The 13,398-nt window shown below is 41.4% G+C and overlaps 1 protein-coding gene across 5 annotated transcripts in view; it reads right to left on the reverse strand.

Annotated features, from left to right (window-relative positions):
* The window catches only part of CTNNA2 (catenin alpha 2), a 1,818,882-nt gene that overhangs the window by 133,736 nt on the left and 1,671,748 nt on the right, over window positions 1–13,398 (reverse strand). For all 5 annotated transcript variants that reach the window (XM_075572319.1, XM_075572294.1, XM_075572328.1 and 2 more), the window contains one exon: window positions 166–300. In XM_075572319.1, coding sequence (XP_075428434.1) covers window positions 166–300 — 135 coding nt within the window. The remainder of the gene's footprint in view (window positions 1–165; window positions 301–13,398) is intronic.

Genomic DNA, 13,398 nt, shown 5'->3' on the forward strand with positions numbered 1-13,398 from the left:
ACTTTTATTTATCTGATTCAAACAAGGTAACACATATATGTTTCCCACCCAAAAATTATTAAGGTGTTTTGAGGGCTTCAAAAGGATGCCCAGTCACTGTCAATTTACTATTCATTCCAAAGAATCATTGCTAACAAATACACACGCATCTCAATAGGAACTCACCCCTGAAACAATAAGTTCACCTCCCAAGTTTTGCACTTCAGCTTTCACCTTGCTACATATGTTAAGCTGATGGCAATAGAGGGCAATCCGTTGTAGATAGGCCAATAGATCCTGCTTGCATGCTGAATCAGGACACTGAAAGAAAAAAAATTAAGAGAAGCATCAGTACACTTGATTAAATGTAGCTTAGCTTTTCCTATTAACTGTATATCATTAGATAAATGCAATCATATAAAATAAAGTGCAGACAGCATTTTAAATACATCTTTTGCCAATACAGCAAAATAATGTGCAAGTTAACAGATGAAAGCTTTTTTTAACTCTGCTAAAAGCAGCAGTGCCATTTTAGATAAGTGGCACCCATACCAGACACCATTAGAGAAATGACGTCTGTGAGAAAGAACTCCACTGGTAGTGTACAGTTGGTACAGAATCCACACAGCAACTACAGGCAAGAGTAGGCCAGTTGAGGTTACAGTACATGTGTTACTCATTATCAGTAGGGCTGCCACATTTAACTTTTTATAATATGGGAGTCCCCCCCCCTATCACCACAATACACACACACAATCCTCACCACCACAATATGCACACACAACCCCCCCACCACAATACGCACACACAATCCCCACACCAAAATACGCATACACAATCCCCCCACCACAATACGCACACACAATCCCCCCCACCACAATACGCATACACAATCCCCCCCACCACAATACGCATACACAATCCCCCCCACCCCAATATGCACACACAATCCCCCACCACAATATACACACACAATCCCCCACCACAATACGCACACACAATCCCCCCCACCACAATACGCACAAACAATCCCCCCCATCACAATATGCACACACAATCCCCCCAACACAGACCGGTGGGTGGGGAGGCAGCAAACAGAGGCCCGGCAGCCATACAAAGAAGTTGGGGCCGAACGCTGGCCGGACCCAACATCCAGTACCAGCCAGGCAGGCCCACTGCAGCCTCCGGGGCCAAGGATAGTTGCCCCTCCCACTCCGCCCTGTCAGCAGCCCTGTGTCAATGCATTAAAATATGGGACAATCGTGTGTCCTGACAGTCATATAAGGGATAATGCAATGAAATTAGGGACAATCCCATATATACGGGACATCTGGCAACCCTTAATTATGGGAGTTTCCTTGTGGTAGAATCAAATCAGCACTATTGCAGGAAATGAATAGCCCACTAGGAGTCACTAAATTATTCCATATTGTAGTCATTGATTTGGAAAAAGTCATATCTATTAAGATTTCATTTTATTATTTTGTTTTTATTTTCAGAAGTACCATGCTGGAAACTTGACATTTTTGTAAAATATATGAAAGGCATCTGAACAGGAGGAAATTGTTTGCTGTGGAGCTTTTCATATTCCTGTTTTTGCATAATTTACTGCCACGATCATGGAGATGTTAATATAACAGTATGCCATTCAATCAAACAACTAAACAACATTAATAATTAAGTTATGATTGTGTGACTTAACTATAAGTCTGTATAACCTCAAACTTTGATTATTTTTTTTTGTCATTATTTGTACAATGTTTATGGAATCAAAAACAGAAAAAGACTGAGATATACTGTAGCAGCAAATAATAGCAAAGAAAATGTTATGTATTTCTCGAATTGAATGTGGATGTACAGGTGAGGAGATCATACACATTCTTCCACGTGCCATATGCCATGGCTGTAGATAATTCTCACAATACAGAGACACACAGCCCCTTTTTTTTCAATTTGGTGGAATATTACAGCAGCAATTATGCTGAGCTTATATATATAGCTATATATATAGCTCAGCATAATTGCTGCTGTAATATATACAATATATAAATATCAATTTGGTGGAATATATATATATATATATATACAGTGTTCGACAAATAGGCATAACCACACGCCCGTGGCGAGTGAATTTAGGCCGCTTGCAAGCCATGCTGCGGCTCTATGAATTCCCCTGCTCGCGCCAATTATTTTTTTTTTAAATAAATAAATAATTTCCTTCCCTTATTGGGTTGACGCGGGGAAGAGGGCCGGCTGGCAGCTCTGGGTTAGCCCCTTCCCCCGATCTCCTCCCCTCCTTCCCCTGATCTCCTCCCCCTCCTGCCCCTGATCTCCTCCCCCCCCGCCCCTCGATCTCCTCCCCCCCTGCCCCTCGATCTCCTCACCCCCTTCCCCCCTATCTCCCCCCCCCCGCCCCTATCGCCGCTTGCTACCCGGGGCAAGAGGTAGGCTGGGGAGGTCCCCGCTTGCTGCCCAGGGCGGGAGGTAGGCTGAGGGGGGTCCCCGCTTGCTGCCGGGGGCAGGAGGTAGGCTGGGTGGGTCCCCACTTGTTGCCCGGGGCGGCAGAAAGGCTGCTGCGGCAGCGGCGGCGTCCGCCTCTGGAGGGGGTGCAGCGTCCGGCCTAGGGGGCAGTGGGAAGGGCGCTGCGGCAGCATCCGCTTCGGGGGGTTTGGGGTGCTGCGGTGGTGCTGCGGCGGCGGCGGCATCCGCTTCCGCTTCAGGGTGGAGGGGGGGGTGCTGCGGTGGTGTCCGCCTCTGGGGGGGTGATGCAATTCTGCGGCGGTGGCAGCCGCCTCTGGGGGGGTGATGCAGTTCTGCGGCGGTGGCAGCCGCCTCTGGGGGGGTGATGCAGTTCTGCGGCGGTGGCGTCCGCCTCTGGGGGGGTGATGCAGTTCTGCGGCGGTGGCGTCCGCCTCTGGGGGGGTGATGCAGTTCTGCGGCGGTGGCAGCCGCCTCTGGGGAGGGCCCACTGCCGTGCAGAGGCCCCCGCTACCATGTGCGACCCCCCCTGCCTTGCAGAAGCCCTCCTGCCATGTGGAGGGCCCATTGCCGTGCAGAGGCCCCACTGTTGACGTGCAACCCCCCCTGCCTTGCGGGTGAGTGTGTGTGTGTGTGTGAGTGACAGTGGGTGAGTGTTTGAGTGTGTTACAGTGTGAGACAGTGACTGTATGTGTGTGTGTGTGTGACTGAGTGACTGTGTGTGTGTGTGACTGACTGAGTGACTGTGTGAGTGTGTGTGTGTGTGTGTGTGTCTGTGTGTCTGTGAGTGAGAGTGTGTGTGTCTGAGTGTGTGTGTCTGTGAGTGTGTGTGTCTGTGTGTGTGTCTGTGAGTGTGTGTGTCTGAGTGTGTGTGTGTGAGTGTGTGTGTGTGTGTGTGTGTCTGTGAGTGTGTGTGTCTGCACACATACACACACGTAACAAGGACTAATTGTAGTATAATGTAATACAATAAATAAACTAATTTAAAAAACGAATATTGTTCTTACTAGGAATTTATTCATTTATTTTTTTTAAAAGCGGGACTAGGGGCGGGCTAGGTGGCGAGTAGATTTTTTGTTCGTCGAGTAAATTTTTGAGTGTTTGGGTGATTTCACGACCACTGTGTGTGCGTATTTATATATATATATATATATGTATATATATATATATACTTAGTTAAGTTATGGGTAAAAAAGTGACAAAAACCCTCCACAGCAAAGCATATAGCAAATGGAAATATTACTGTATGCTCATTTGCATGTCTTAGACAGGTCTGCAACCCTGTCTTTCACCATTATCACCCAGCACGCAGCCTTTTCACTGCAGCAAGGGATTCTGGGAAATTACATGCAAATGAGCACACAGTGCCACCTTTTGCTTCAAAACCATTCAACATGGTTCCCCTATAGGCTTAAGCTTGCTGTGACCATGCAAAGTTTAAATACTTCAATAATAATACTATTTACTTGGTCATTTAGTTAATTTTGCTGAAAAGAACAGGATCTACTATGGTTCTTTCCCCTCATACAGAGATAAAGGGGAGGGTTCACAGTGTAGTGTAGGACCTGCATTAATTTTGGTTATACCTTGATATGGTATGCAGGCTTATGACGCTTTGGCCAAAGGGTTTAACTAAAGAACCAAGTAAATATTATTATTATCAAAGTATTTAAACTTTATACAGGCATACCCCGCATTAACGTACGCAATGGGACCGGAGCATGTATGTAAAGCGAAAATGTACTTAAAGTGAAGCACTATCTTTTTTCCACTTATTGATGCATGTACTGTACTGCAATAGTCATATACGTGCATAACTGATGTAAATAACGCATGTGTAACAGGCTCTATAGTCTCCCCGCTTGCGCACAGCTTCGGTACAGGTATGGAGCTGGTATTGCTGTTCAGGACGTGCTGACAGGCGCATGCGCGTGCTGCCATTTGCCTATTGAGCGATATGTACTTACTTGCCACATTCTGTTTGCTCAGTCCTTATATTTTTAACAATTTATACTATTAAATGTATAACTTTTTAAAACATACTTATGTTATAATAATGCCCCAATGTTTTTGTCTCCATTTAGTCTTTTAGTGGAGGTCCTTTCTGATCTATGTTTAAACTAAGAGGTTAATTACAAGTTATGTTTTACAGTGACTGCTACATTAGGTTCTCTGCTGGGAGCCAAAATGTTAAGTAATAAATATCACCTTTTTTTTAATACTCGGAGTGTGTATCCTTCTATTTTACAATTTCGTATTCTACAATACATGGATGTTATGCACCCAACATGAAAACTACACTGCAAGAAGTGAGTACCCAGTTTCTTGAGCACGTGTTTGTGCGTGTATAGTATTCTCATAGGGGAATTATCCACGTATGATTTATGAACAAGACATTCACAGTCCTTGTAGTGTCACCTACTGTATATACACTTTAGCATGAGCATATAAGCCTACACTATGTGTACCACAAGTAATAGAACTATCCGCTTTGTGATGATTAAAGAAATCCAGAAATGTATAACACCCACGCTGACACATACACATAATAGCCCTTTTCAGAATATTTTTCTGCTTGGTGTTCCTCAACCAGGAAACAGACCGAGGGACGTGGTGTTGAGATTCCATTATTTTAAACAAAGGAAGCTTTCAGCACGGTGATGAGAGGTACCAGAGATCTCAAGGTTTCAAATATACCCCTACAGGTTTACGCAGACCTGGCGCCATCTACACTCGCCAAAAGAAAAGATCTCAGAGAGGTGACAATGAAGCTAAGAGACCACAATATTAAATGTAGAAAGACATTTCCCTTTGGACACTAAGTAGTTAAAAATGGAAGACCTCAGACACTTAGGAACCCGGACAACGAGGAGGCCTTCCTTGAACATCTAGATTTGAAATCCCCTCTCTCCAGATTTACACCAGGAAGTGAGAACCCTCCGAACCTGGAGTCATCTTGGTCCACGATTCCCACGAGAAGATCCTCCTACCCGAACTCTCCGACGAAACAGTCATCCGTAGCTGGGACAAAACTCTAAGCTGAGTTCCAGAGCTATATTTCGGGTCTGAGTAATTATTGTATTGTATAGGTTTTCAGGTCCAACTTTATATTGGTTCACTTATGGTTCACTAGTGTAGACTTTGTTTTTGGTAGGAGCATAGCCTAGTTATATCTAAACGATAGGCCCAAAGTCTGGAGAGGCCCCGGGTCAGAGGCCTGGATTGACAGTTTCCTGGAGTCCTGGCCGCTACCCCCCAACTATTTCTGTGTCACTACAGACACAGTTGCCCTTGTTTTTTTTTTGTTCCTCCCACACCCTAGATTTTTTTCCCCCAAGGGCAGGTGAACATTAGGAATGTCTCCCTGGAGACGTATCCATGCCCATTCTTTCTTTTTTTTAAATTTTTCCTTTTCCCCCCCCTGTTCCTTAACCCAGATTAGCCAATAGAAAGTGAGGACAATGGTTGTCCAGGGAGGCAGATTAAATACAGATTTGTTGTATTATCCAAGCTCTCCAGAGATGGTCTCTATAGCAGATTTAGAAGCTTTTATATTGACCCCATATTTTAAATCGAAACAATGTTTAGCAGTATATCTGTGGATTCGCTAATGTGTAGTTTCCTCCTTCTCTCTTCCCCCTCCTATCTTCCCGCCCCTACCCCACCCCCAGCATTTTCCCTAAAATGTTTTATCTCTGTATTTCTCGGCAAGAAATGTTATTCCTCCACTGTGCTGCTGTCCCCTCCCCCGCTAACCCCCCCTTTTGTATCTTTTGTATCCATCCCCCCTTAAATGTTTTATCTCTGTATGTCTCTGCTTGAAATAATAATATAAAAATTCAAGTTTAAAAAAAAAAAAAACAGACTTGAGATCCTGTCTGATAAATGTCAATTTTCTCATAAGTGTTCTTCATCATTACCATGTAAATTGACTGCACACCGCAAAAAAATAATGCTGTACATTTAGCGCTCGAGGTGAAATCACCCGTGAGTTGGATTTCTTACAAAAGAAAACCTGTAACGTGATAACTTTCAGAATCACTCGGGTATCTACTGTACTTCAGGAAAGGATTTATAAAATAAACTGAAATAGCACGGCATATTAATACATGCAATGTCAGTTTCAAGTAAATATATTACTTTTTCCAGGGTCTCGTTCTTTTTTTTTATTACAAAAGCAGCCGTCCTTTCTGTTTACTCTGTGGGCTAAAAGTCAATCCGACACAAAATCCCACGGCAAAAAAACGATATAACTCCTTTGATACCCCTGAGGCTACAAATGCATTGCAAAGGACGCCTTGAGGCACCAAAGGGATTACCATACAACATAACCATCTTACAAATAAAACATCAAAGCATAACATCTGGTGGGGTTGACTGGTACCTACACTTATCAAAAGCCAACCAAGCATCAGTGATATTCGAAATCCATTCTGTGTTCTCTTAACATGGGACAAATACTACAAAACACAAACATCTGCAGATAAAGTACTTATGGCCATTTAAAAATGACACATTGTACACAGAACTCCCATTATTCAGATGTCACACTTACCTGCAGAAATGTATATTTATCTCTGAAAACAGTACTTGAAAATGTCTGTAAATGCCAGGTAGAAAAGCTTTCTCATTTCAGAAATTTACTTTTTCACACCGTTTCGCAGCCGTTTGGGAACAGGGGGGGGGGGGGGAGGAGTATATAATTACTTTGCAATAATGCTCTTTCAAATGTGTGAATAAACATGAAATGAAAATCACAGAAACCCACTGATAATGTGAACATTTTTTTTCCTTGTTAAGAAGGTTTATTAAACATACATATATTGTATCTTGATGGCAGTGGCATTTTGTAAGCAATTTCCTTGTCATTAAACATTTCCAAGATGACTATTCCATGTATTTATGCACATAATGAACTTCAAGCAGACTTTTAACATTTATTTTTAGTGACTTGAGCAGTGTGTGGATGAATAGTTCTATTAACAAAGAAGGGCATAGTACAGTGAAGCTGATTTCTGTATTTCTTTCAAGAAAATAACAAGCTGTCTGTCTTACAGCTACACAATTGTTTTCTCATTTAAGAAATAATTATATCTCGGGAACACAGTTTAGCAGAATACAATTCATATTGTTAGCTACAGTACATTATGATTTGAGTGGTAAAAAACAAGTTCTCTAGTACATGAAACAGAAACTTCTGTATTACTCCAATTTCAAGAGGAAATGAAGCTTTTATTGTTCTTATTTATGTATTCCTTTTTATATTACAGCATGTGCTAATGTACTTAGCGCTGCATTATGTAAAATGGCTCAATATGCATCAGTCCTGCATGGCTCATGATCCAATTTGAAAGAAGAAATGTACAGTATATTGGAAGTACACCTACATCTACCTAATGTGGCAGTCATCTATAGATTGCTGATCTCAACCGCCATGGCCTCCTCCTTTCTCTCTAACTTTGAATCCTGGCTTTCCTTCTTTCTCTCCTCTGACTCTCGTATCATTTTACCGGGGGACTTCAATTGTCATATAGATGATCCCTCAGTCCACTTCTCAGCTCTGGCACAACTGTTTCTCTAACCCATGGCCATGGCTATATTCACAAACATGTTCCCTTCGCACTTGTACTCACTCTTCTGAAAGTCTTTGGAAGAAATCTCACACTCTGGCTGATTTTCTGCACAGTAAATTTCTCCTCTCCTATTTTAACTCTGCTCTCTCTAAGGCCAAAATACTTTTTCCTCACTCATCAACACTCACAAATCTAATCCATGCCGTTTTTTCTCTGTATTTGACTCCCTCCTCCCACCTCCAATCCTTCACTTCTCCTCAAGGACTTTTTCAACTTATTTAAAGACAATGTTGATGCTATCCACAAAGAGATTCCATCTGTACTCTCCCTCTCCTCTCTGCTTCTACCTAAATCTACTTCTTCCACTCTTAACTTCTTTTATCCCGTTACAGAGTTTGAAGTTTCTAAGATGATTTTCCCTTCTCCCTCTACCATATGCCCTCTTGATCCTATCCCCTCATATCCACATCTTAAATTCCTCCCTGCCCTCTGGCATTTTGCCCTCCTTTAAGCATGTAGGGTCACACCTATTCTCAAAAACACCATCATGCCTTACTAACTATAAACCTGTATCCCCCCTGCCTTTTGCCTCCCAACTGCTAGAACGTCCTGGGTTCTCCCATATGATCAACTTTCTAAATTCCCATGCCCTCCTGTACACTTTACAATCTGGCTTTTGTACAGCTCAGTCAACAGAGACTGTGCTTACTAAAGTAGCCATGATCATGATCTGCAAGAACCATAATCCCATGGTAATTCTTCCATACGAATCCTGCTCAATCTCTCTGCTGCCTTCGATACTGTCAATTACCCTCTTTCATATTCTAAACTCCCTTGGAATTCAAAAATATCTCTATCCTGCTTCTCATCATACCTTTTCCATCGCACATTTTCGGCCTGTGTTGCTAACATGTCTTTGTCTTCTGTTGATCTGTCTGTTGGTGTACCTCAGGGCTCCTCACATTTTGTCTCTATACGCTATCAATTGGTGATGCAGATATTTCTATCCACTCCTACTCTCACACCTACAATCCAGTCGCAAGCCTCTGTTTGGCACTTGGATATATCCTCGTGAATAGAACTCCACGCCTTAAACTTAATATAGCTAAAACTGAGTTCCTCATATACCCCCTTAAACCTGGCCCAATATCCTCTTTTTCCATCACCGTAAATGGTTCTACAACCTATCATGTCGCCAAAGCACAATGTCTAGGAGTGATATTTGACTCCTCCCTTTCCTTCTGCATTCACATTCAAGGCATTGCTAAAACTTGTCGCTTCTTCCTCCGTAATATTGCAAAGATCTGCTATTTCCTCTTTCCCTCTACTGCTAAAACTGTAATACATGGCCTTACTCTCTCCGATTTGAATTATTGTAACATACTGCTAATAGGCTTCCCTGTCTCACAGCTTTCTCCTTTACAATCTATATAAAATTCTATCAAATCACTATATTCACTTTCTTCCAAAACACTCTCATATCCTCCTTAAATCTCTCTCCTGGCTTCTCATCACGTTCTGGATCACCCACAATTTCTCCTTCTTACCTCCAAGGCTCTCCACTCATTTGCTCCTCCCTACATATCAGCTTTGATATCTCACTATGCCCAGGCTCGTCTCCTGCGTTAAACCCATAACTGTCTCCTTTCCATCCCTTTCAACTCTACTGCTCTCTCGCCGTATATCTTTTTCCCTCACTGCCCCTTACCTGTGGCACTCCCTCACACTCTCTATATGTCAAGCACCTTCTCTCCCCACCTTTAAGATAAACCTTAAAACTCACCTTTAAATTAAGTGCTCCAATAGCCTAGACTCATGGCTATTGTTCCACACACACCGTCACTCCTACCAATGACTGCCATCTACTGCACTTATTTCCTCACCTGCAGTCTGTATGTTTCCCCATCATACAATCTAAGTGGTAAGCTCTCCGGGGCAAGGATTTACTTTCCTATTGTCTGATCTTATTTGTTGCACTTAATGCACTATAAGTCCCTGTACTGTATCATCTCACTTGTAAAGCACCAACTATAGCTGTGGGCGCTATATAAAAAAAGATATACATACATACTGGACATAAAACTGATTAAAACATATTTAAATCTGCCTGTATAAGTACGTTTTTTTCATAACACCAAGCAGAAAAATATTCTGAAAAGGGCTATTATGTGTATGTGTCAGTGTGGGTGTTATACATTTCTGGATTTCTTTAATCATCACAAAGCGGATAGTTCTATTACTTGTGGTACACATAGTGTAGGCTTATATGCTCATGCTAAAGTGTATATACAGTAGGTGACACTACAAGGACTGTGAATTTCTGGTTCATAAATCATACGTGGATAATTCCCCTATGAGAATATTATACACGCACAAACACGTACTCAAGAAACTGGGTACTCACTTCTTGCAGTGTAGTTTTCATGTTGGGTGCATAACATCCATGTATTGTAGAATACGAAATTGTAAAATAGAAGGATACACACTCCGAGTATTAAAAAAAAGGTGATATTTATTACTTAACATTTTGGCTCCCAGCAGAGAACCTAATGTAGCAGTCACTGTAAAACATAACTTTTAATTAACCTCTTAGTTTAAACATAGATCAGAAAGGACCTCCACTAAAAGACTAAATGAAGACAAAAACATTGGGGCATTATTATAACATAAGTATGTTTTAAAAAGTTATACATTTAATAGTATAAATTGTTAAAAATATAAGGACTGAGCAAACAGAATGTGGCAAGTTGTAACAGTTGCTAATTCTTAATCTACATCGACCACTGTTTTGTAGTTAATGTACGTTTCATATTCTAATAATTCTGTCACATTGCCACTAATAGCTCTTTCGTTACTTTACAAACCACACACCCTTGGGGCAACTACCCCCTTCACCCAATCCCCCTACCCCTAAAATAAAACACTGCAATACAACACTGCCTCCTCTACCCCAAGCAACCCCCCTCAACACATACAGTACAAGATTGGGCAAAATTACTATTATGCAAATCTTGGTAATAGCTCTTTGCCCATTAAAAATAAAACATTATCCAGACAGCATAAAGTAAATAAAAGTTCTACTTACCCATGCCAAGATGAAGGCCATCCTCATCACCATCCTCCACATCCATGTCTTCCGTGGGCAGCAACAGTACAATCAAAAAACAAACTAATTGCCATTAACTCCTTAATCACCTGAGTGGTTAGTAACCACTATAGTTATTAAGGGGTTAAACCCCCTCCTCCGTTACGCCTAACCACCCTCCCCGGGGCAACTACCCCGATTGCGTATCAGCAAAACCACCTGTTTGAGTTTGCATATTTGCAATTGGTATACACACGGGTGAGTTTAATTATGTTGATTGGTTTGGGTATATGTTTGTTCACTGGCACTCTTTCAATGCACATCCCTGAGGAAGGTCACATGTAGCTGACCGAAACGTCGGATGTAGTGCCTTGGTTTTTGTTAACTCAATATATTGTCATTTCAACTTGGCTGTGTGCTGTCTCTTCTTTCTGGATAAAGATATGGTAATATCTGATATATGATATATATATATATATATATATATATATATATATATATATATATATATATATATATAGTGTTGAAAATATTGTACAGAAAATATCAGAGTGTGAGAACCTTGTAACTATACTGTAGGTTTGAAGAAAAATATTAATAAGGACGAATTTGAATTTATTTTTATTAAGAAACCCATCTTGGCAGTTTTTTATTATTTACCAAAACGACCCATTATATCAGACGTTCAATCTATCACTGCAAATTTATCAGTTTATATAGACTTTTGTCTTCAAATACCGGTTCAAAATCTCAAATCACATCTTAAAGGCACTAGACACATTCTTAATCTACTGGAAGACATCACATGGTCAGAACAACACATTTTAGTCACGTGTGATGTCACTTCCCTTTACACTGTTATTGCACATGAACATGGGTGTAAGGCAGCACAATATTTTTTTTCGAATTAGACAATACACTTACACCTGCACATATTGAATTTCTTATTAAAGCTATTCATTTCACATTCACTCACAATTTCTTTTGGGTTAAAGATAATATTTACTTGCAGATTAAGGGCACAGCGATGGGCCCCAGATTTGTGCCGGGCTATCCTAATCTTCTCCGGGGCTTATGGGAGGAGCAGCATATTTTATCAAACCAGGAGCTCGGCGCAAATCTGGTGCTCTACAAATGCTACATTGATGATATTATTATTATTTGGTGAGGAGATCACAATTCTTTAGACACTTTTTGGCACAACTCAATTGTAATCCTTATAATTTAAAATTCACTTCAAAATACAGTATTTTTTAACTTGAGTTTTGAGGGAGTTATCTGTAAGAAGACGTATCACAAACCTGTGAATTGCCTAAATTACATTGAGGCAGAGAGCAATCATTGGTGCAAGGAAACTGAGCGCACAACCTTAAAAATATATATTATTAAAAATAAAAATAAAAAACAAAATTAATATCCCCAAGAGGAGATGCAGCTGGTGTGAGTGATTTCGCAATCACTCAAGGTAACGTCTGGGGGAGGACACAGAGCGCAATATTCCTCTCCAAGGTGGAACAATCACTGGGAATCTCAATTCGAAAAAAGCGGCATATGTAAATAAAAAAGAAAGAATATAGTGCAACACAATTTAATTAATAATACACTCGAGCAAGGAGGCTCCAATACACTCACATGCTCCAGGGAATAAAAAAGCAATTAAACCACTCTGGGTTCAGACGCCGTAAGAAAGGTGACACCCCTGAAGAAGTCCGTGCTATCGGACGAAACGCGTAGGGTTTTTCTCCTGTGCGCACAGACCTTGTGAAGCAGTCAGTTCCCTTCTGTCGTGAGATCAGCTGTGCTGTTTTTCTGTGCCTTCCTGCTTGTGCATCCCGCATTGTTTCTGTCTATCACGGAGCCTTACGATCCTCCTCTACTGCTGGAACGCTGAGAGAGCCGTGACGTCACACGCTGTTTGCATGCGGAAGAAGTGGATACTCAGCAGCTGACTGGAGCTTTCTTACTGCGTCTGAACCCAGAGTGGTTTAATTGCTTTTTTATTCCCTGGAGCATGTGAGTGTATTGGATCCTCCTTGCTCGAGTGTATTATTAATTAAATTGTGTTGCACTATATTCTTTCTTTTTTCTTTACATATGCCGCTTTTTTAGAATTGAGATTCCCAGTGATTGTTCCACCTTGGAGAGGAATATTGCGCTCTGTGTCCTCCCCCAGAGAGCAATCATTACAATAACTGGTTGGGTAATTTACAATTTGGGGAACTCAGACGGGTAAAGCAGAATTGTTCAGAGCCTATGGTTTTTGAGGAACATGCGGTTGCCAGT

This window comes from Ascaphus truei, chromosome 1 (assembly GCF_040206685.1).
Source record: "Ascaphus truei isolate aAscTru1 chromosome 1, aAscTru1.hap1, whole genome shotgun sequence".
NCBI lineage: Eukaryota > Metazoa > Chordata > Amphibia > Anura > Ascaphidae > Ascaphus > Ascaphus truei.